At 38.3% G+C, this 24,979-nt stretch overlaps 1 protein-coding gene across 1 annotated transcript in view; it reads right to left on the bottom strand.

Annotated features, from left to right (window-relative positions):
* Nucleotides 1–24,979, bottom strand: part of COL4A3 (collagen type IV alpha 3 chain) — a 155,743-nt gene that overhangs the window by 10,047 nt on the left and 120,717 nt on the right. The window contains exons 35-48 of the mRNA XM_081052082.1: nt 18,142–18,240; nt 17,393–17,482; nt 16,915–17,054; nt 14,764–14,890; nt 13,590–13,670; nt 13,146–13,244; nt 12,848–12,895; nt 9,730–9,915; nt 9,104–9,234; nt 6,656–6,728; nt 4,680–4,751; nt 4,467–4,592; nt 3,508–3,606; nt 474–686 (exon numbers count right to left, since the gene is read on the bottom strand). Of these exons, the coding sequence (XP_080908208.1) occupies nt 474–686; nt 3,508–3,606; nt 4,467–4,592; nt 4,680–4,751; nt 6,656–6,728; nt 9,104–9,234; nt 9,730–9,915; nt 12,848–12,895; nt 13,146–13,244; nt 13,590–13,670; nt 14,764–14,890; nt 16,915–17,054; nt 17,393–17,482; nt 18,142–18,240 (1,584 nt within the window). The remainder of the gene's footprint in view (nt 1–473; nt 687–3,507; nt 3,607–4,466; nt 4,593–4,679; nt 4,752–6,655; nt 6,729–9,103; nt 9,235–9,729; nt 9,916–12,847; nt 12,896–13,145; nt 13,245–13,589; nt 13,671–14,763; nt 14,891–16,914; nt 17,055–17,392; nt 17,483–18,141; nt 18,241–24,979) is intronic.

Raw genomic sequence — 24,979 nt, 5'->3', positions numbered from 1 at the left:
ATGAACAAATGAAAGAAACAGACTCATAGATACAGAGGACAAACTGATAGTTGCCAGAGGGCTGGGCAGTGGGTGGAATGGACAAAAAGGTGACAGGAATTAAGAGGTGAGAACTTCTAACAAGAATAAGTCATGGGGACATAATGTACAGCACAGGGAATATAGTCAATATCGCAATAACTTTGTATAGTGGCAAATGGTTACGAGACTTCTCATGGTGATTATTTCATAGGGTATATAAATGTCAAATCACTATTTTACACCTGAAACTAATATAATATTGTATGTCAACTGTACTTTAATTAAAAAGAGCTTCACATTCCAGAATAGACATGAGGCCAATGTTTTATTTACTCTCTTTAAAAAGTGCTGTAAGATAACTAAGGTTGTTTATACTTCAGAAAGAAATACCCCATGCCATAAAAATTTACAATCTGTATGTAGAACAAAGTGACTGGAAACTCGGACATTACCCAGGTCTTGTCCGTGGGCTTGTTCATTTCCTTGTACAAAAAGAAGAGAAAACCCACTGTAGAGCGGCTCTGTCCCTTCTGGACAGGAGGGAATCTCTGTGGTCTGACTGTGCCGGGTGAAAACAAAGCCTCTCATTGTTATCCTGGTTGCAGGTGGTCCGGTGTCTCCAGGTTTCCCCTTCAAACCTGGCAGTCCATCGAATCCAGGTGGACCTTTAAGAAACACGTTATGCATGTTACAACACAAACACAACCTCAAACTTGTTTTATAGTACTAATTTAAATGTTTATATCTGATAAGCTCCAAACCTAGAAGGAATCATAAAGAATAGTGGCTTATCAAATGGCCAAACTATATTATTCAGTGTTTATTAATGTCACACAATGCCCGTTTTTATACATATTTGTGTATCTCCCATGATAAATTTTTTGAGACGAAGTCTTTATCTTTGTATTTCCCTGTAGTGCCTACACAGTGGTCTACTTCTGATAGGTCTCACGTACATCTTTTAGGAACAAGTGAATATATCGTCCTATAATGTGGGGACCAAGAAATCAAATATCTACAATTTGAAAATCTCTTCAAGAAGATAAAAAATCACATGTGCTTTATATAAATTAAATAAACATGGAAAACATTGCAAGTTCCTTTTAAAGATGCAAACTTTAAGAAAGTTTTTGAACAACTAGTAAGGCAAATAAGAAAAGAAGACTTTTTTTTTTTTTTTTACTATCACAAGTGTTAAGTTTATATGTGTTAAAACCAAAGTAAGTAATTTTTTTACTTTCTTTGTTCTCTGCACTTGGAGTAGGCTAATGAATACTCATCTGTCTATTAAGGACCAGTGACCTACCCTTTCTCTCCTTTCTCCTTCCTTCTGTTCTCCCTTTCTTCATCAAATACCTATTATTTATGATGCTGGCACAGGCTACTACCCCATCACCCCTCATCCATTCCCACTGCCACTGCACCCTGACCCCCATCCCAGTGTGATTTGGGTCATGGTCCTTTAAGTTTCCAAGGAAATGCAGAGGAGGCAGAGACTTGGATCCTTGGCCTCCCCAGTCATTGTTGCCCATGAATAACCACGTGGTGGAGTCAGGCTGTGACCTAGTTTAGTCCCAACTTGGCAGTCAAACTTTTCACAAGGATTTGTTAAAGCACAAGGTTTTTTTTTTTCAGTTTTCTCACCCATTCTTATCTTTCAGATCCTTGACTCATTCTTTGAAATTAAAAATAGGCCATGTCCACATTTGTCAAAGTCTCACGTGTTACTTGAAATGTCCAAAATTGCCATGTTTTTAATATATCAGATGGGGAAGGTGTCTTCACTGTTGCTAATATCTACCCTCATTCGAATGGGGCTCTAACTGGCTTCAAGCAGAAGATGCCTTCAGGTTTCTGCACAGGAATTGTGAAGTGATTAGCTAAGCGTGACAGAAACCTGAGGTGAGCTATTATGCACATATGCATGATCCTAGGATATTCTGCATTTCTAAGAAAGGCCAAGGAGTTTTCTGAGAAGTTTATACCAGTGCTGTCTGATTCTTGAATCCCTTTCTCAGTCTTATGAGGCCTTTATAGCATTAGGACTAACTTATGTCTATTTGCTAATCATTTTCACTACAATTTGCACTGTAGTACTCTTGCTCTTCTTGCTGTGGCCCCATTCTGAAACATTCTGAAACACATAATTAACAGAATTATTAACAAGACTTGTTTTTCTTCACCACTTTTTGAAGGAAAGTTGATGAATAGTGCTCTAAAGTACACTCGTGACAATACTAAATTTGAGTGATTATGCAATTAATATCATAGTTAATATAGGCATTATATTTGAATTTTTAAAGATTCAAATCTCTAGACTCCAGTTTTATTATAGTAGATCTGGGCATATGTCAGTAAATTGGGAAATCACGTTAAGAATTTTTCTTCTTTCAACAAAGTCAGCAATACTAAAAAATAAGATTTGGACATCTAGTTATTTTCTAGAAGGTGCTTTTGGAACTTTTGCGGAAGGTAGATTTTGATCCAGGTGAACGTGTAACTCATGTTCGGGCTGAAATATTTAAGAGGCCTTTTTTCAGGATGCACACGAGTTGTATTTAAGAATGGCATAGGTAAAAGATGGCTCTCCTAAGAGGATACTAAGTTGCTCCTCTTTTCTTACCAAGATAATATTTTTCTATGTACTTATATAGATGTACCACTATGTACCACTTCTATAAGTCGATATTATTATAACTAATTATAACTAATTGCTGCTATAACTAAGTGCTGCTATAAATAATTAAAAAGAGTATTGGTCTTTCTGAAAATAGAATTAGTGTTTCATTAGGTCTGCTTATCCTCAGCCTTAAAATCTGGAACACATTTGCCCAGTTATGAGGTAGGAATGAGACAGGTTAGTTAGCATGTTACTAGGTAGACAGGGAGGTCTCTGGTGGAATAAGCAAAAAAAAAGCAGCCATATCCCGAAACTCCAGATTCTGGAATGTTTCAAATCCCTTTTGGCCAACAAAGGAGCAGATCTAGTAGATAGGAGTAGATTATTTCATTAATCCCTACAGCATGGGCAAACAGGACAAACCTAATAGATGAATTCCATTAGAAGGCTCCAGCCCCCTTCCCCAAGCAGGCAGGGGAAAGTAGAAATAAAAGCCTTTTGCCTTAGCTAGTGGGCTTCCCAGTTTCGGGTCCTCCCTCCTGCTCGGGAGCTGCAGCCTCTTCTCCTGCCTCTAATCAACGATCTTCCTTTACAACTTTTTGCCTCTCCCTGGTCCGTGTTTCCATTCTTCGGCTTCACAAGACAGGATCCCGGCCCACACCCAGAAATTGCCGGCAGATCTGACATCAGGAAGAATGGTATATTACAGCAACTCCTGATTTTCATCTTCCAAGTGAATGTTTGCCATTGGTTTTTAGTCTAATCTGAACCACACACACTGGAAGACCTAGTTTACTCTTGTAGTCACATATTCAAACACGACTTCTCTGTCTATTAAGACCTTGCTCCTTCAGCCATTAGCATACCTTGCTCTCCTTTACAACCTTTGTTGCCTTTTTCTCCAGGTGGTCCAGGAGTTCCTGGTTTTCCATCCTTGCCTGGTTTACCTCTTGGCCCACAGGGTCCTATGCAAAAACAAACAAACAAACAAACAAACAATAAATATAGTATAATATAATAATTGTATTAAATCGTTCACATAGAATAAAAGGTAGGGTGACCTGCCATCCCAGTTTACTTGGGACTTCCCCAGTTTTAGCAATGTAAGTTTTGCAAACTAAGCAGACTCTCAGCCCCAGGCAAACTGGGACAGTCGGTCATCCAACTTGTTACACTCTGCTTCACAGAAAACAAAAGATCCTCAAAAATGAACTAGGAGTAAATACAGCATTTTAAAATTGTGCTGCCATTTTAATTTATGCTGTTCCAGAATTCACTATGCCCTTGTATCGATCAAAGTAATATCCTTTTTATGTCCTTAGTGACCCACACAAACTTAGAACATAACAATTCCATTCAGAAGTCTATTACAATATGCTAAACTTATATACAGGGGGTAGTTCAATTTTCATATGCCAATATTTTGAAAATTTTCATAAAATTAATCATACATTTGTATTTACTACTTTCCAAGTGCTGTACAAAGTGTTAGAAAGGTCTAAATACAAAGAAATCAGGCTTATTCAGGCAATTAATTAGAAATAGAGCTCTAAGACTAACGACTGTCAGAGAAGACAGACACAATACTTATACCTTAATGAAAAAACCCATAAGTGCCCTGAAGTGTATTTGCTCAAGTTTATAGTATGCACAACAGCTTTCAATATATTCAAAACGTCTTTCATTTGCTGGTCAAGAGTAACATGAGCTCAATTCTAAAACTGATTGTAAAATAACTGTAATGTGTAACATTTTCTGTGAAGTTATATCATTTGCTGGTTTCACCACTTCCTAGTAATCCACGTCAGTGCCGCCAGCACCATACCTAGGTTTCCCGGTGGTCCCGGTGGCCCAGGTTCTCCCTGCATCCCTGGTTCTCCAGGTTGGCCTGGTGGCCCTGGGCTTCCTGGAAGGGAGATGATCTTAAGCGTGCCTGGGTCTCCACGTGCACCTGTTGACGTGAACATAAGAAGATGGTGGCTTCACTGATGAGTTACCCTTTCTTCATGGACAGCAGTACTAATGAAATAATATTTACCTGGAGGTCCTTTTGGCCCAATTCGCCCTGGAGGTCCAATTGATCCCACAAATCCTGGATTACCCTTCTCTCCTTAAAAAAAAAAAAAAAAAGATAATGTGATTCCCCTTAGGACAATGGGATTCCTGTTTCCTAGTTGTTCAGGTCAGTGATCAACTCAAAGGACAGATACTGGAAGTTATGCCGAGGCCATGAGTTCTGTGACAGCCTGTAATTTCATTATATTTACATGGGTTTTGGCATTTCATATGGATCCAATTGGTCATGTTTAATGTCTACTGAAAAATATATTCTAGAAGTAGGCATTGAGAACTTGTATTTTAGCATTGAGGAGGAAGAGTTCCTAAGAGTGCAGTATTTAAGTTCAGAAACCAATTCAATTTCATATTTAAGGTAAAATACAAAGTGACATTAAAACCTATTTCCTGGTGAATTATATTGGTTGTTAATTAATTAATTAATTAATTAATTTATTTATTTTCTCAGTTTATTACTCTAGTTTTACGAATAGCCCCGAGTTATTATGTTAGGAACTCTTCATGAGCACATGTAGAATATCTATAGAATATCTGCTTTGATATAAACCATCAAAGTAAGATTTCTCTCCCAGTCTTTGACATGAATAAAAGATGACCAAGAACCATTGATTTGGAGAAATACTCTCTTACAAAAATCTTGGAATAATGTAGACATTACATCTGATTACTTAGAAAGACTTTAATACTAAACATGATAGCCATAGAAGAAATAAAACAATTATATAACCGAAAGTTAACTGGCAACTACACTATAAAGTATCCACTTGAGCAGAACTTGAGGAAGGTGTTAATATTTACTTATAGACACCAGAAGAAGCCTAAATATTTTTCCTTTTGGAAAAGAAAGCTTTCTGAATAAAAAAATGCAAACTCGTGAGTAGTGCCAACTAATGGATGGTCTTATTCTGAAATCTAAGAGTAATTGAATGTTTCAGGGAACATAGTTCAAGAGAACTGATTTCATGAATCTACCCTCTAAATATCTCTAAATATTTCACCAGAATGTGAACTATCACTACTGTGAGGCTTGGGGAAGTGACAGGTGGTACACAAATTTCCCCCAGTTCACCTGCCCAGGGTGCAGTGAGACTGCAAGAATCACTTGCTTTCATTTATTCCTAGCTAATTTGTTCCGTGTAGAGGCAGTGGTTGAAAGCACTAGAAGGCTCTCCTTGACCTCATCTTCCCTCTTAGACCTGGGAGAAGTTTTCCTTTGTGAAAATTTGGCTTTGTTCACTTTGGCCACACTTCCCATTTAGCATCTTACAGTCCCCAATAGGTGCTCTGCCATACAAAAAACAATACCAGAGGATTTAACCAGAAAAGGCAAAAAAATCCAATATTCAAAACCTTATTTAAGGTCATAGCACCTTTATGGGAGATTTGAGAATCATATTCTGAAACCTGAAGTTTATGTGTATGAACATTTGAACTTAAAAATCCCCAAGTATTCTTGTTTTTCTGATTAAAAACATAAAACACATCCCCCATAAAAATGCAAATGCTTAAATCCGCATATACAAAATTACCCTCTCCATTAACCAACAGGCTGGTGAATATTCCTTTGAGATTTTCAGCTTTTCAAAACTGTAGCACATGCACAAGGTAAAATAAACAATTCAAAGCAGTACTGTTTATAATGGATAAAACTTAGTTGATATTAGTGTAGTTTCCCTAGCCCCCAACACGTCAGTATTCTCCAAGGTAATGGCTTTAAACTGTTTCTGCCAGTTTTTCTGTAGCTTCCATCTTCAAGGTATGGTTTTAGGTTTTAAGCCCCCTGAGGTTGGGTGCTGGTGGAGTCTTCTTTCTTCGCTCATACTGAGGTCCATTTGTACCCACCCCAACTGTAGGAGCTCAGTAAACACTTGTGTGCCCTGAAATATGAATCTTATTCATTATTATCTGTATCCAAAGGGAAGCACAGAAAAACAGTACCTTTTATGCCTGGAAATCCTTGGAATCCAGGATCACCTCTGGACCCTGGCGGACCTGGGGTACCTGGTGCTCCCTATATGTTACATGAAAGAGAACAGAACCACAACTTTAAAAAAGTCAAACTATTCACTGCAATTTTTTTAAAAAGCAAGTAGGATATACTATTATGTTGGGTAAGAATGAGCCGAAGTTAACAGACATCACTTTTGCCTTCCAATCCAGCGTTTCTCTTCCTATAACTCCTCTGCCAACCAGACCTGTCCTTAGGACTATCATTTTCAAGAGAAAAGAAAAAAACTACCCTTAAGCCCAAGAGCAATCACAACTTCTGATGCTAACGTAGGCTGTGTGAGTATTGAATACAACTGGACAGGAAGAACTGGCACCAGACTGCCAGAATGAAAATTATAACTTGTATTTATAATTCTTGCAAACATAGCAGAGCCATGCTGTGGGTGAATTATAGCACCCGCCATCATTTTAACTAATCTGGCGGGGTTATACATTACTCCTGGTCAGGGTGGTGGGAGAAGTAAAGTGTCCAGGGATGGGAGCATGAAGGGGTCGTCAGGGAGTTCTCACATGCTTTTGGCAAGGATGCAGTAATCTGATGGGGAGATGTTCCTCCTCATGAGGTTCACTCTAATTGCTCTTGTAGCCACGAGATGCTCAAGGATACAGGAGGAGAGGGGAGGGAGCAGGATTTCCAAAAAGAGCCATATGTCAGAATGTGTGTTAAATCTACTCTTAAACTGTCTGTGTGAATTGAGACAGAATGTTATTACTTGGAAACAATGAACATGAAAACTGCCAAGAATCACAAGACTGGCCTTTGAGCCAGCTGTCTTTGGAGCAAGAAGACCAAATGAAAAAACAGTCCTATTGCTTGCAGAAGGTGGCATGAGGTTTAAAAAGGAGGGAGAGAAAACAGAACCATTTGATCAAGGACTCCCAGGCTTCTGAGGTATGGCTGTTCCCCAGAGGCGAAAGTAACCAGAGAGGAGGGCTTGTGCCAGGCCCAGCCCTTGGGTGGGGAAGGAGCTGTTCCATGCAAAGAAACAGCTAGTAAAGGCACCAAGCCAAGTTAGACACCCATCAAGAAGAATTATCTTTCAAGTTCAAAAGTAGAAGCCTAGCCTGACCTTAGGATCCCCAGAAGATTTAAGTGAGATCACATTTCCAAACCAGACTTCCTAAACCCCAGTGTCCTTGGAAAGGCTTTTGATGTGATCATAGGATCAGTGTTTGCCACTTTCAGAGAATCATGGAGAACATGAGAGATACGTAAGACTGGAGATTGGCAAATATCTCACTAACAACAACAACAAAAAGTTTTTAAAAGGTAGATTCTGGAAACCAAAATACCAAGAAATCTTAAGACAGTTTAACATGATGCCTGACAATAAGCCATGCTAAAGTACCTCATTACGCATCACTGATGAAAATGCCAGACATCTATGACAAAACTGATTTCCTTATCAGTCTCCAAGAATTTGACGTAAACAGAGGAATCAGGCTTTTCCAATACGCTGTGAAGGGAAAGCTTGGGAAGATGGCCAAGCTGTTGAGTGAGACTCTGAGGTGAGAGATAGTCATAGGCTGGGAGCAAGAGCCTAAATGAACAAGATGACATCTAAGAAAGATCAATGTGAATGCTCGACATTTGAGTTGTAAATCAAAAAATGGACAAGGGATAATGGATAAAACTTAGTAGCAGTTCATGAAGAAAAGGCACACGGGCTTTCACTGACCATAAACTCAGTGTGTGATGACAATATGGTGATGTGACAGCCAAACAGCCCGAGTAGATTTTAGGTTGGGTTTTAAAATGGTGCTATTCAGGGTAGTAAGACTCTTCCGTCCTTTAGCTAGTTATTCCATGGTGTACTGAGTTCTTGCCCTGGAGGGTGTTCATCCCATAGCCTGCATTTTTAAGGGATATATTGACAAACTAGGAGGTACAGAATAGATGAAAGGTTACATTGAATTTGAAAAATACAAGTATGTATCGGGAGAAAATATTTGAAAGGAAGTGGGCAGCCACTTACAATACTCGAAAGTATGTCATGGGGGGAAATAAATAGACATTTAGGGGATGGTACAGATAACTTTGCACGTGTCTTAATAGAGAAAAATTATGTTGTCATCTGGAGTGATTCCAAACTTTTGACGCTTCCATCACTGGAATTGTTGAGAGTCTAAAGAAGGAAAGGTCAGGAATGACATAGAGAAGAGTCCCCTATAAATCAAACTTTTAGAAACCCTTAGAGGCCAAATCTGTCCACCAACTAAGATTCTCTGATTCTTTGAACCTTCTGGACTCTGTCTTCCGTTGGGTGCACTGCACAGAAGCATCACAAATGGGAAATTTGTGTCGCCTCTTGTACATATCATCCCGGAAATAGATTTGGAAGAATATAAGAAGTCAAAATAATTGTCCACACTTACCATATGACCCGGTGGCCCTGGGTCTCCTACAGTTCCAGGTGGACCTCTTGGGCCAGTCTCGCCCATAAATCCTTTGTCTCCTTTTATGCCTTTTACGTGAGTCCCTGGAGGTCCGGGGGGACCAGGCTCACCTGAATTCACAAAGAGCCCGTCAGTATTGCCTGTCAGGGAACTTGGCAGGTTCTGTCAGTATTGTTTGGAAGAAAGTGCAAACCCTGCACCTTACCATTACCCCGAACATTCTTTCCCTTTGGGAATATAATGGGATTGTGGTAAAGATGGAATGTGATAACGCCAGTGAAGCACCTAGCACAAGGCAGGAACTGTTTCTCCCTGATGAAGGTCTGTTAGAGCAGCATCTGTGCCTACCTCAGTACCTCACACATGGCAGCCGCTCAATAAATATAGGTAAATGGATGCATCTCTCTCTTTTAGGCTCATTAGTTAGGTGTTTGCTAATTTTTCAAACAGTCCACTCTGCCTCAAGAACACCAACATGGTTTAGATATGGGAAGATGGAAAAGACCAGAGGAAAGAAACAAGCAACAAGTCACATGAGGGGAAGGTTGAAAGCTTCTGATGTCAAACGTTATATTCCTTCTTTTATTTAAAAGCAGATCCTCTACCTGGTTTTCCTCTGGAACCTGGTGGACCCCGGTTTCCTTTCTGGCCAGGGATGATCGCACCAGGGCATCCTGGTGGCCCTGGGGGTCCTGCCACGCCAGTGGGTCCTCTCGGCCCCACATCTCCTACTGTCCCTTTCCTGCCAGGGAGACCAGGCAAGCCTGGCTCTCCCCTGTCTCCTTTGGCTCCTGAAAAGCAAAAGGTTTGGTAAGTTTCAGTAATGCCTCTATCCTGGGAGTTATAGTGTGTGGTTATCTCTAATAACGTAGACACTTTGCTTAAACATGTCAAGATATATAAAAAATATATAAAAATTTATATATATTTTAAGAAGCTGGTAAAAGAAATGTAGGTCTATAAGAATGGAGTCAAAGTTCCGTTTCTGCCTCCAACTAGCTATTTGATCTTGGTCAAGTCAATTCACTTTAAAGATTTCTTATATTTAAACCAACTGTAACCTTATAAGGTCACAAACATATTAGAGACTTAAATCATTTTAATTTATTAATATCAAAATAAAATATTTAATCCTACATTTTTGTTATACATTTTGGATACAAAATATTTTAACAGAAGAAGTCAATTCTTTATCACATATTCTCTATTAGGTATATTTCTGATTCTAGTGCAATGCCAAGATTATTTTTGTATTTGTTTTCACTGTGGCATAATATAAAATCTCAGTTCAAACAAGTCCATAGGAATGAAAGACAGAAGCACACAGATTTTATGTCTTGCCATATTTGGATATTCTTAAATTGGAATAATCCAAAAAGTATTAATTGTTTCATCATAGACTACTACCTTTTTTGTTTAAGGAAGCTAAGGACTTTGATTGTTCACCTTTAATTCTGTAATAGTCCTTCTTTGTGTTTTTTTAAATTAAGACACAGGTTGGAAAACCACAAAATTATGCTGTTTTGATTAAAACTCTTTAAGCTATAAAAAAAATGAAGGTAATACCTGACTTAGCTCAGTTCTTTAGTGAGATAATATATGGAAAACTGAGATGGAAAAGCACAGTGTAAGCTCTGAAGTGTTCTACAAATGTAAGCCACAATGATTATTTGATGAACTTTTTTAAAATTAATATTTATTGGGGTGACACTTGTTAGTAAAGTTACATAGATTTCAGGTGTACAATTCTGTATCACATCATCTATAAATCCCATTGGGTGTTCACCACCCAGAGTCAGTTCTCCTTCCATCACCATATATTTGGCTGACATTTAATCACTGACAGTAGAGTGTAGAACGCAAGACGTCCTGGCAATGATGTGTGCATTTGCAGTGTCTCCCAGTTAAATCCAGAAAAGGAACAACAAAGCCACAATCCCTGTTCTGTCCTCTGGTTACTTCTCCTGCAAAGTTCTAACACAAACACTACTCTGGAAGGGAGAAGTGTGGCAGGAGGTTTGGATTTACCTAAGAAGACCCCGAAAAGGTCAACACTTAATAGTATTATTTTAATCTCCGAGAACCTTCAAGAAATTGTGCTTTGACATTCACGAATGGAAAACGTTGTATGGATTGAAAATAATTTCCCCCTCCTCTCTCCCATCTCTGTTATTCTAGAAACAGTAAATGGCACAAAAATAAGAGACAGATTGGAGGAAAAAGAAGGAAAAGTGAGAAGAGGATAGTGGCACAGAGGAAGGGTTTGGGAAGTTTTGATGTGTGGAAGACAAAGAGTGATGCTGAAAATAAAATTGATGAATATTGAATATCTAGCCCTTTGTCTGTTGTGTTCTTTAGCTCTTTTATTCCTGTAATTTATGCTTTTAAATGAAAGTGTTTAAATGATTTCAGCTTACTTCAAGCTGCAAAATACGGTATTTGTACAACAGGGTTTAGCAATGGTCTGAGGTACCAAGATGCTCTCTAGGGTTGTATATTCCAAGTCCAATAAAATTCTTCCGTGTTTTATGATATGATTTCTTTTTTAGGATTTGGGAGCATAAACTAGTTAAAATGATTCATACCTTTCAAGCTTCAACGTCTACTCCCTAATTAGTTATCCTAGAAGGATTGAGATGCATAATCATTTACTTGTATAATTAGGCTGTTTGTTAATTTTTGAGGATTTTTAAATTTAAGGTGTGATAATTTTATATCAAATTTTATTTCCAATTAAATGCTAGTGTTCTCACTCTAAATGGTTAAACTGTGAGCTCATCCCAGGGAAATGAACAGAAACTCTCCTTTTGGCCATAATTCTAAAACTAGACTATGCACTAGATTGGGAAATCCTTTATGCACATGGGGAAGGGAGAAGTATGAGAGATGTGGGGACATTGAGCTCCACCAAAAGGACTATCACATCATCCAGAAACAAACAGAAAATGACAGCTCTTGTCCACTTTCCCAGTCGAGCTGGCAGGTTAAGAGGAAATGCCGGCCCCTCTGAGTGTCTCAGTAGTATCAGGCTACTCCTTGCTGATCCTTGTGAACTAATAAAATACTCCTATCCACAGGACCCATGGCTGAGAAGGTGCAAATAAGCTAGTATTTCTTCTGGCAGGTTTGTCTACAAATTGGAAAAAGTGAAAAGAAGCTGCTCATTTTACGAAACGCTGGCATGAGAAACCCAGAATTGCCATTTGGCAAACAAAAAAACGTGTATATACTTTGAATGACATGTTCAATAAAGTGCCACGTCTGAGATGTTGAGCGAGTTCCTGGGTGGCCTTTTATAATCACTAGCGTGAACCCCCAGCTGGCTCTGGGGGTTGGAATCAGACCCAGGGAGACAACAAGGTGGGGAAGGAGCAGCGTTATCACTGCATCTCAGAAAAGCAGGGAGGGACGCTCACTGACAACTCATCGAATCCACCTTCATCCTTGCAGGAAGTTATGCATTTAAATCATGCATTTAAACAAAGGCAAAGCAAATACATAAGAAGTCTTTATTTTTAAAGACTTTCAAAGAAAGAAATTCCAAAATTGGGTCACAGTTTCTAATTCACTCACTTTGTTGTGATGGTAATAATAAAGTGTTTTTACTTGAATACGAAGAAGATAAACATCCTGCATTGCCTTTGGGATTTATTTAATTCAATATTTCAGGCATGTTAAATTAGACTCTGTCCTAGAAAATGTGTATCAAAAAGGACTGCTCACCTCGAGCACCAGGTTTTCCTTTTGGGCCTGGAAATGCCCCCAGCAAACCTGAAAGAGGTAATTTTGGCATATTGATATTTTATATGTGGTTAATTTCATTATATACATTATATAATTCATTCTGCTAGGTCAATTTCCCTTTGGCAACAGAAGGAAGTTTAATTAACATACTCCCAGAACACATTAAACAGAGAAGAGTTCTGTCAGAGAAGACTTTAGAGCAGAGAAGGATTCCAGTGTCACTAATTATTTCATGCAAACTAAAATTAGTGGATCCAAGATAATGAGCAAGTTGTACCTGGTTCTCCCTTTTCTCCTGCTGGTCCAGGAATTCCATCACACCCTTGGTTACCTCTCATACCCATTGGTCCAGGATTTCCTGGGAATCCTGGAGGACCTGGGGGGAAAAAAGTGAGATTCAAAGAGAAGACTTATTTCCTATCAATGGCCTAATGTACCAGTTGTGTGTAATTCTGGTAAAGGAGTTCGCTTTTCAGAACTGTAGTTATGTGAAGCTACATTCACAGTGGAACTATGAACAGGTGAATAAGGGTCTGGCAGATATTTGAATTACGTCTAAATACCTAACCTCACTTTTCTGCATTTCTGTCTGAGCACCGAATAACTGGGATCTACCTTCTGTAGGGCAGTCATGGCTCAGAGATATGGGTATCAGAGTCCAAACTCAGGAGAAAACGTGCTCCCTCTGGAAAGGGAAATAGACAAAGTACAGAAGTGGAACCTGGAGGGCCTTTCGTTCCTGGAAAGCCTGGGAAGCCTTTGATTCCTTTAGACCCCAAATCGCCATCGGGACCTGGCTTTCCTATAAATGAAGAGAGAGGGAAAGGGAAAAAGGACATCCAAAGATTAATGGTTACAACAAAGGTTGATATGGTCAGTTCTTACAGTCGTCTGTGCTCACGCCAGCCCAAACACTCCCATCGTCAGTCCCCTCAGGCTTTCCCCCCAGAGTAGCACAGCAGAGATGTGTCGCATCCATTTCAAAGGTATGCAGACACCAGCCACAGGGACCACTCAATATCTGCTTTATTGCTTTAATTGGGAATTAATCGCAAATCCATTGAAACTTTCATTGTTTTTAAAGATGACTTAAATATCATCATTTCAAGTAAGACCCAAAGCTACAACCCAGTAGCTTAGTGGTTTTTCAAAATAAAACAAAAGCTGAAACTTGAATTATAAGCAGAAGAGAAAGAAAGCCAACATTCAACCTTGAAACATGCCAGCAAAAAATCACAACAGTGTTACAGGCAGAATTGTGTTGCTTCCTAATGCATACGCTGAAGTCCTAATCCCCAATGTCTCAGTATATCAGTGTATTTGGAGACAGTGTCTTTAAAGAAGCAAGTAAGGTAAAATCAGGTCATTGGGTTGGGCTCTAATCCAATACGACTGGTGTTCCTCTAAGAAGAGAAAATTTGGACACAGACACAGGACAGACACAGTGAGAAGGTGGTCAACCCTGCCAATACCCAGATCTCAAACTTCCAGCCTCCAGAATTGTGAGAAAATAAATTTCTGTTGTTTAAGCCACCCCATCTGTATTATTTGTTATGGAAGCCCTAGAAAACTAATAGACTATCGTAAGACTGGGCAACGAACTAACATGTTGTGTCTTTATGCTGAATTCATCGAGGCTGTGTTTCACAGGTTTTATTTACAGGTACATGTTTTTAGATTTCAGTCCACCAAACTGACTGATCAGTAAAAATAAGGCTCTTTTGGGTTAATTTGCTGTTTCTTAGTGTCTTAGAACTTGACAATCAAAGTTGAATAAAAGCACTTGTAGTACAAAAGCCTAAATAGCTTTTTTGCCAACGGAGATGATTAGAGGACATGAGAGCCATGCTAAGTGTCATGTTTCCAGCTTTCAGAGTTGTGAAGTCAGTGCTCACCTGGGTGGCCGGGACTTCCGGGACTTCCAGGGACTCCGTCATGTCCAGGAGACCCGGGATATCCAGGTGGGCCGGGGGACCCTCTTTCTCCTTTCTGTCCCATGTCACCTGGCAATCCTGGTTCGCCCTTAAATTCAGTCAAATACTTTAAAATTCTCATATATGCAGGATGTGATCAGAATGAAGTATAAACTATGTTTGTTTGCATTTACTTATTATTTTTCAGTTAGTTAGCAATTTATATTAAGTGTCTGCTATGTGCCAGCACTGTGATAGGGGCTGGGAACAGGATGGTTTCATGATCTGTGGGGCCCAGTACAACATGCCCTTTAAAAGGCAGTTCCCTTTTAAAAAATTTTTAAGCAATTCAAGACAGCAACAGCAGAATGTTAAACCAAGCATGGAGTCCTTCTCAGCGCCCAATCTCTGTGGCTGCACAAATCGCATGCCCATGAAGCTGGCTCTCACCAGGAATATAATAGTAACCATATACAGATATGTCATATATATATATATATATATATATATATATATATATACAGTCCCTGCCTTCACAGAGCTTTAGAGACCAGTGGGGAGATAGTTTAATAATCACACAAATGTATAATTTCAAATTGTGATGATTAACTCTGGGGTAAGAAAGAAATAGACCAAATGAATATATGTCCTACAAATACCATGCATACTGATAAGTTTTGTCAATCACATGTAAAAAAAAACACTTCAATGATTTAATATTCATTAAAACTGTATTTCAGTTTTATGATAAATCCCAGCACACAGGGATTTGATGGAGACTTACAAAATCTTCACAGTAGCTGATTAAAATAGACTACTCTATTACTATCATTTACCAGCAGGGTAAAACCAGCTTATTCTGTGTTCAACGCACAGTTCTGAAAATGACTATTGTGGTTACCTATGAAAATCCTAAATATAAATAAAACTATTAATTGACTGAATGGGAATTAAGTATAAAATGATTCCTCACTAAGAAAATATCTCAGTGGAGTCTCTCCCTGGTTTTCTGAGGACCTAGTCTAAAAATAAAGGGCAAAGGAAATTTATTTATGCTCCAAGTAATAAAGAGTTACTTCCCTGGGTCTGTGTGGCTTCCCCAAATTTTCTGTCCTGTTGTTTTTAGCAATTACTGATGGAGAGTATCATTGGTGGAAATCTTAGGAGAGGTTTTTTATTGGCTCAGAACAGTCAGGGAAAATGCCCCCTGAGTAACAAGTTTTATATTTTTTGGAGTCATATATTCTTGAATGTCTGATAAAAAACACAGACTCTCCTCTACAAAAATTTGCATTTATTTTACATTCAATTTCAGGAGATCAGTAGGCTTCTTAGGATCCCATAGACTTCTTTAGTGAGTTCATAGAATTCCATGTTAAAACTCCTGCTTATGGGAACTTCTATTTAATTATTCTCTAGTGGTCTAGCTCTGCTATAAAAAAGGTTGGAAGGAAATAAACCTAAAAAAAAACAACTGAGCCCCACTGAAACATTTGGTTGCTGCTTGGTATAACAAGCTAGCAAGGGTTGTGAAATGCAACCTCTAGTTAACAACACAGTTACTGAACACATTGACACAAGATAAAATTCTGTGTAATGAAATGAAAATACTTAAAGTTTTGAAACAACTAAGAAAGATAAATATATGTATCTTAGGATTTTGTCTGCTTTTTAATGATGCTCTACAGTTATTTTACAGCTTTTATTATAATTTAAAAAGTCAAATTTTTTTTATTACAATTTTTGAAAATTTAGTTTTAAAAGTCAGTGTGAGATGAGTACATAGCAAAGACTGGCTCCTTTGCATGACAGGAAGAACAAACACCTCAATGTCAGATTGTGCGGGCCTCTGATCATTGCCTCCTTCTGGCAGCACACTCAAATTGCAGGGACAGTTATGAGACATTCCTTGGAAATTGAAACTGGGGAGAATAAACTCAGAAGCTGACAGCCATGTGACAGGCATCCTCAGTTGTGGAGATAGGATTAGAAAACAAACAAACACAAATAACTACCTGAAAATACAATCATATTTTCAATTTTCTCTGCCCACATCGAATCCATATATACTTGTTGCTATTTAAAGGGACTCACTTCACCATCAAAATGTAAATACTTGAATGGCTTATATACCTTTGGTCCTGGTGGTCCTGGCCTTGTACCTACAGAATAACCTGGCTCTCCCTTATCTCCTTGGAGACCATGAAGTCCTGGGAGGCCTGGTCTTCCAGGTAGACCTGGGAGTCCCAAAGTTCCCCTCTCTCCTTTAGAACCTGAAATTAGGAAAAGAAATCAGGTAAAATAGATAAACACAGGAATGTTGAAGTGTTCTACTTTTGGTCTTTACACACACCATCTTTTTCCTAGGAAGGTGGCTTTTTGGAATCACTAATCCATCAGGTTGTCATAATGGATGAGTTTTACACAATACAGAGATTTCTTTTGTTCTCGCTTGTGTTCTAGTCGCCCCTCGAACATTTGTCTAAAAGTAAATTTAGCTGCATCACACCAACTTTCTACCAAATGGAAATACAAAACAAAAAACAACAGAAAATCTAGAACTGGGACCCATTGTGAGCTTGTAGGCTCATAAAAGGACCTTATACATTACCTGGCACCCCCATGTTCCCCATGCTTCCTGGCATGCCACGTGGCCCTGGTTCTCCAGGATTCCCAGTGCTACCTGGATCTCCTCTGGGGCCTTGAGAACAAATACATAGTCATATGCCTTGCTTAATCCCTGGACACAGTAGGTGCTTAATAAATATTTGTTGCTTGCATGAATGAATGCATCCAGAGCTGCCCAACCAGCTGGTTTAAGTACTTTTTAGCTGCCTTTTTACCTTCATATAAGAAGGGGACTGAAGACCCAGAAAATGTAAAAGTAGAGAAAGTTAGATCTAATTTTCTAAAAAGTTAGAAAGTTAGCAGGCCTGGATTTCAAACACCAAAATCATTGTAGGAACAGGGGCTACGATCATATAGTAATAAATGTCTACATTCAGTACTGAAATTTTATCACCATGTAATATATTTTGTCACTGATGTGATTATAGAGAATGGGGAACAACTTTAACTGTTCAAAAAATTACTTTGCAAACTCCATAACTTTTTTTTAAAAAAGAGGCAAATTTGAAAAACTCTAATGCATTATCTGATTTTCTTCTATGTGTGATATTGTGAATATTTTTTAGTTAATACAAGCTGACTGCAAACACATTTATTTTCATTTAATTTAGAGGCAAATTTCTGTTGGAGCTGAATTCACATTTGACCCAGTAAGTCTAGAAACACATTTTTGTTACACTTAGATCTAGGCAAACTTAAACCCTGATGTTTCTATTAGAGAATCATCTATACCTGGTGGTCCCGGTGGTCCAGGTGGCCCTTCGTGTCCTTTTAAACCGGGTAACCCTGGGGTGCCTCTGTGTCCTTTCTCACCAGGCATTCCTGCAAATCCTAAAGTTAAAAACCATGTGTTAAAAATGCAGGTTATAATTTTATCAGAGTTATCTTAGTCCTGATTAAAATTGATGAGATATTATTGTAATACAGGATAGAGTATTTGTTAAGAGCATGGGCAAAGGTGAACTTATATCTTTTTAAAAAGAGGATTAAATGAGATAATACATACAAAGCATCAGCCCAGTGGCTGACATGAGTTAATTCTCAAAGAAAAGTAGCAACTATCATCTTAGTAACACTTTAAACAAACCCTGTAAGAATTTATGGCCTACATATAGCTTCTTTTTTAATTTTTAATTTTAGTAATGACAGAGGACCATACTACACTATTTTTGTCTAGACTACCTCCTTCTCAATCCATTTATTATAATTGTCATTCATTAAGTATTAGTATAGGACAGATATTCTTTTTTTTTAATTTATTGGGGTGACAATTGTTAGTGAAATTACATAGATTTCAGGTGTACAATTCTGTAATACATCATCTATAAATCCTATTGTGTGTTCACCACCCAGAGTCAGTTCTCCTTCCATCACCATATATTTGATCCCCCTTACCCTCATCACCCACCCCCCACCCCCCTTACCCTCTGGTAACCACTAAACTATTGTCTGTGTCTATGAGTTTTTGTTTCTCATTTGTTTGTCTTGTTCTTTTGTTGTTTTTGGTTTATATAACACATATCAGTGAAATCATAGGGTTCTCTGCTTTTTCTGTCTGACTTATTTCGCTTAGCATTATACTCTCAAGATCCATCCATGTTGTCACAAATGTTCCTAGATCATCTTTTCTTACCGCTGAATAGTATTCCATTGTGTATATATACCACAACTTCTTTATCCATTCATCTATCGAAGAACATTTTGGTTGTTTCCACGTCTTGGCCACTGTAAACAAAGCTGCAATGAACATTGGAGCACACGTGTCTTTATAGATAAATGTTTTTAGATTTTTTTTTTTTTTGTAGATACCCAGGAGACGGATTGCTGGGTCATATGGTAATTCTATTCGTAGTTTTTTGAGGAACCTCCACACTGCCTTCCATAACGGCTGCACCAGTCTGCATTCCCACTAACAGTGTATGAGGGTTCCTTTTTCTCCACAGCCTCTCCAACACTTGTTACTATCTGTCTTGTTGATGATAGCCATTCTGACTGGGGTGAGGTGATATCTCATTGTGGTTTTTATTTGCGTTTCTCTGATGATTAGTGATATTGAGCATTTTTTCATATGTCTATTTGCCATTTGTATGTCCTCTTTGGAGAAATGTCTCTTCAGGTCCTCTGCCCATTTTTCAATTGGGTTGTTTGTTTTTTCGTTGTTGAGTTTCATGAGTTCCTTGTATATTTTGGATATTAGCCCCTTATCGGAGGCACTGTTTGCAAAAATCTTCTCCCATTCAGTTGGTTGCCTCTTTATTTTGTCAATGGTTTCTTTTGCTGTGCAGAAGCTTTTATGTTTCATATAGTCTTATTTGTTTATTTCAGCTTTTACTTCCATTGCCTTTGGAGTCAAATTCATAAAATTCTCTTTGAACCCAAGGTCCATAAATTTAGTACCTGTTTTCTTCTATGCAGTTTATTGTGTCAGGTCTTATGCTTAAATCTTTGATTCATTTTGAATTAATTTTGGTACATGGTGACAGATAGCAGTCCAGTTTCATTCTTTTGCACGTGGCTATCCAATTCTCCCAGCACCATTTATTGAAGAGGCTGTCTTTCCTCCATTGTATGTTTTTAGCTTCTTTTTCAAAAATTACCTGTCCATATTTATGTGGTTTTATTTCTGGGTTCTCAATTCTATTCCATTGGTCCATGTGTCTGTTTTTCTGCCAATACCATGCTGTTTTGATTATTGTAGCCCTGTAGTACAAGCTAAAGTCAGGGAATGTGATACCTCCAGTACTATTCTTTTTTCTTAAGATTGCTTTGGCTATTCAGGGTCTTTTGTGGTTCCAAAGAAATATGATGATTTTTTTGTCTGTTTCTTTAAAAAATGCTATTGGGATTTTGATGGGGATTGCATTAAATCTGTATATTACTTTGGGTAATATGGCCATTTTTACTATGTTGATTCTTCCAATCCATGAGCACAGAATGTCTTTCCATTTCTTTTTGTCTTCTTCAATTTTTTTCAAAAATGTCTTATAGGGCCGGCCCAGTGGCCCAGGTTGTTAGAGCTCCATGCTCCTAACTCTGAAGGCTGCTGGTTTGATTCCCACATGGGCCAGTGGGCTTTCAATCACAAGGTTCCCAGTTCAACTCTGAGTCCTGCAAGGGATGGTGGGCAACACACCCTGCAACTAAGATTGAACACAGGCACCTTGAGCTGAGCTGCCTCCCGAATGGCTCAGTTGGTTGGAGCATGGGCTGTCAACTACAAGATTGCCAGTTCAATTCCTCGAGTCCTCCAAGGGATGGTGGGCAGTGCCCCCTGCAACTAAAATTGAATGCGGCACCTGGAGCTGAGCTGCCACTGAGCTCCTGGATGGCTCAGTTGGTTGGAGTGCGTCCTCTCAACCACAAGATTGCTGGTTCGACTCCCGCAAGGGATGGTGGGCTGTGCCCCCTGCAACTAGAAATGGCAACTGGACCTGGAGCTGAGCTGCGCCCTCCACAACTAAGATTGAAAGGACAACAACTTGACTTGGAAAATAAGGCCTGGAAGTACACATTGTTCCCCAATAAAGTCGTGTTGCCCTTCCCCAATAAAATCTAAAAAAAAAAAAAAAGTCATAGTTTTCAGCATATAGGTCCTTCACATCCCTGGTTAATTTTATTCCTAGGTATTTTATTCTTTTTGCTGCAATTGCAAAAGGAATTGATTTTTGTATTTCTTTTTCTGAGATTTCATTGTTAGTATATAGGAATGCAATGGACTTTTGTACATTGATTTTGTAGTCAGCAACTTTACTGTATTCGTTGAATGTTTCTAATAGCTTTTTGGTGGAGTCCTTAGGGTTTTCTATATATAGCATCATGTCATCAGCAAAGAGTGATAATTTAACTTCTTCATTCCTAATTTGGATGTCTTTTAGTTCTTTCTCTTGCCTGATTGCTCTGGCAAGGACTTCCAACACTATGTTGAATAGCAGAGGTGATAGGGGACAGCCCTGTCATGTTCCTGAACGTAGAGGCAAGGGCTTCAGTTTTTCACCATTAATTATAAGATTAGCTGAGGCCTTGTCATAGATGGCCTTTATTATGTTAAGGTATTTTCTTTCTATACCTATTTTATTAAATGTTTTAATCATAAATGGATGTTGTATCTTGTCAAATGCTTTTTCTGCATCAATTGATATAATCATATGACTTTTGTCCTTTATTTTGTTTATGTGATGTATCACATTGATGGATTTGTGGATGTTGAACCATCCTAATGCCCCGGGGATGAACCCCACTTGGTCATGATAAGTAATCTTTTTAATGCATTGTTGTATTCAATTTGCTAGAATTTTGTTTAGGATTTTTGCATCAGTATTCATCAGAGATATTGGTCTATAGTTTTCTTTTTTTGTGTTGTCCTTACCAGGTTTTGGTATCAGGGTAATGTTGGCCTCATAAAATGAGTTAGGGAGTACTGTCTCTTCTTCAGTTTTTTGGAAGAGTTTGAGCAGGATTGTTAGATCCTCTCTGAAGGTTTGGTAGAATTCACTAGTGAAGCCATCTGGTCCTGGACTTTTGCTTTTGGGAAGGTTTTGGATGACTGATTCAATTTCGTTACTGGTGATGTGTCTGTTTAGATTTTCCAGTTCTTCTTGGTTCAGCCTTGGAAGGCTATATATTTCTAAGAACTTGTCCGTTTCTTCTAGGTTATTGAATTTGGTGGCATATAGTCCTTCGTAGTATTCTTGGATGATCCTGTGTATTTCTGTAGTGTCCGTGATAACTTCCCTTTTTTCATTTCTGATTTTGTTAGTGTCTTCTCTCTTTTTATCTTAGTGAGTCTAGCCAAGGGTTTGTCAATTTTGTTAATCTTTTCAAAGAACCAGCTCTTTGTCACATTAATTTTTTCTATTGTCTTTTTGTTCTCTATTTCATTTAGTTCTGCTCTGATTTTTGTTATTTCCTTTCTTCTGCTGACCTTGGGTTTCACTTGTTTTTCTTTTTCTAGTTCTTTAAGGTGTAGCATGAAGTTATTTATTTGGGATTTTTCTTGTTTTTTGAGATAGGTCTGTAATGATATAAATTTCCGTCTTAAAACTGCTTTCACTGCATCCCCAAAATTTTTGTAGGATGTATTTTCATTGTCATTTGTTGGTATGTACCTTTTGATCTCTCCTCTAATTTCTTCTTTGACCCAGTCGTTCTTTAAAAGTATGTTGTTTAATCTCCATGTATTTGTGTTTTTTCCTGCTTTCTGTTTGCAGTTGATATCCAATTTCAAAGCCTTGTGATCAGAGAATATGCTTGGTATGATTTCAATCTTCTTAAACTTGCTGAGGCTGATTTTATGTCCCAATATATGGTCTATCCTTGAGAATGTTCCATGTACACTAGGAAAGAATGTATAGTCTGATGTTTTAGGATGAAGTGCTCTATATATGTCAATTATGTCCATTTCATCTAATGTGTCATTTAGGGCTGCTATTTTGTTAATTATTTTCTGTTTGGATGATCTATCCATGATGTATTTAAATTCCCTAGTATAATTATGTTTTGGTCAATTTCTCCCTTTAGTTCTGTTAGTAGTTGCTTGGTATATTTCGGTGCTGCCTGATTGGGGGCATAAATATTGATAACTGTTATGTCTTCTTGTTGTATAGTCCCCTTTACCATTATGAAATGTCCATCTTTGTCTCGTTACCTTTTTTAACCTGAAGTCTGCTTCATCTGATATCAGTATGACTAAACCTAATTTTCTCTGGATATCATTTGCTTGGAGTGTCAATTTCCACCCTTTCACTTTGAGTCTATGCTTGTCCTTGTAGCTGAGATGTGTCTCTTGGAGACAGCATATGGTTGGGTTTAGTTTTGTGATCCAGTCTGCTACTCTGTGCCTTTTTATTGGTGAGTTCAGTCCATTTACATTCAGGGTGATTATTGATATGTGAGGATTTCCTGTCATTCTATCTTTAGTTTTCTGGTAAGTCTGTGTCTCCATTGTTTCTTTGCCTTCTTGTTGTTTATTATTTCTGTGTGGTGGTATTCTGTGATGTTTCCCTCTGTTTCTTCTTTTATTACAGTACATATTTCAGTTCTGGATTTTTTTTTTTTTGAGTGGTTACATTTAAGTTTATGTAAAAGACAGTTTGATATTTAGAGTATTCCATTTTCTTCAGCACGCTTACTTTCTCCATTCCCATATTCCGGTTCAGGCCTTTACTCTCCCCCTTTTTATGTTTTGGTGGCCACAAATTGTCCCTGTTGATGGTGGTCGAATAGCCTCCTTTAGTATTTCTTGTAGTGCAGGTCATGTATTAGAAAATTCCATCAGCTTCTGTATGTGTGGAAAGGTCTTTATTCCTACTTCATATCTAAAGGATATCTTTGCTGGATATATTATTCTTGGCTCATAATTTCTCTCTTCCAATAATTTGAATATTTGGTTCCACTCCCTCCTGGCTTGTAGAGTTTCTGCTGAAAAATCTGATGATAATCTAATGGGCTTTCCTTTGTAGGTTACCGTCTTCTTTTCCCTGGCTGCCTTGAGGATTCTTTCTTTGTCGTTGATTTTTAGACAGCTTCAATACAATGTGCCTTGGAGAAGGCCTGTTGGGATTGAGGTAATTAGGTGTTCTATTTGCTTCTTGGATTTGAGGATCCAGTTCTGTCCACAAGTTTGGGAAGTTCTCGTCGACAATTTGTTTGAATATACTCTCTCTTCTCTCTTTCTTCTCTCTTTCTTCTTCTTCTGGTTCCCTTCTCTCTTTCCCTTCTCTCTTTCTTCTTCTTCTGGTATGCCCATTATTCTTACATTGCTCTTTCTGATGGAGTCAGAAAGTTCTTATAGAGTTCTTTCATTTCTTTTAAGTCTCAAGTCTCTTTCTTCTTCCCTCTGTGTAATTTCCAGGTTTCCATCTTCGATGTCACTGATTCTATCCTCCATCTGGTCGACTCTACTACCTAAGCTGGTTATTTCATTGTTAATTTCTTCTACTGAGTTTTTAATCTCCAGAAATTCTATTTGGTTCTTTTCTAAAATTTCAATCTCTTTCGTAAAATGCTCATGTTGTTCTTTGATTGTGTTTCTGAGTCATTAAACTGCCTTTCTGTGTTTTCTTGCATCTCGAGTTTTTTCAGAACTGCAATCTTGAATTCTCTGTCATTTAAGTCACAAATTTCCATATCTTTAGGTTCCTTTTCTGGAGACTTTTCACTTTCTTTCTGAGCTATCTTGTTGCCTTGGTTATTCATGGCAATCACTGATTTACTATTTCTCTTCCTAGACATCTACAGGAGTGGCTTCTGCAACAGGTTGATAGGAAGAAGTCTTTCTTTTGTTTTCCAGTACTCGTTGGTAGAATGTTTTATTTTCTCTCTGACTGCAGCCTTGTTTTTCTCTCTCACACGGTACTGCTATGTTTTCTCTGCACTATTCCAGCTTCTCACACAATGGGAAGATTCCCTGGGAGACGGGCTTCTCCTCTGTTAATAGTTCCCCTGGGTCACAGGGCACAGTGTTGTGTGGGTATGCAGAGAGCTTTTGAAGTTCCAAAGCTCTTCCTGCACCAGATTCAGAACCCGTATGTTTCAGCAGTTCTGTTTACTCCTGCAGGGATCCGCCCAGATA

Source organism: Rhinolophus hipposideros (genome assembly GCF_964194185.1).
Source record: "Rhinolophus hipposideros genome assembly, chromosome: 6".
In the NCBI taxonomy this organism is placed as follows: Eukaryota; Metazoa; Chordata; class Mammalia; order Chiroptera; family Rhinolophidae; genus Rhinolophus; species Rhinolophus hipposideros.
The sequence above is the reverse complement of the archived record's forward strand: the minus strand, read 5'-3'. Positions and strand labels throughout refer to the sequence as shown.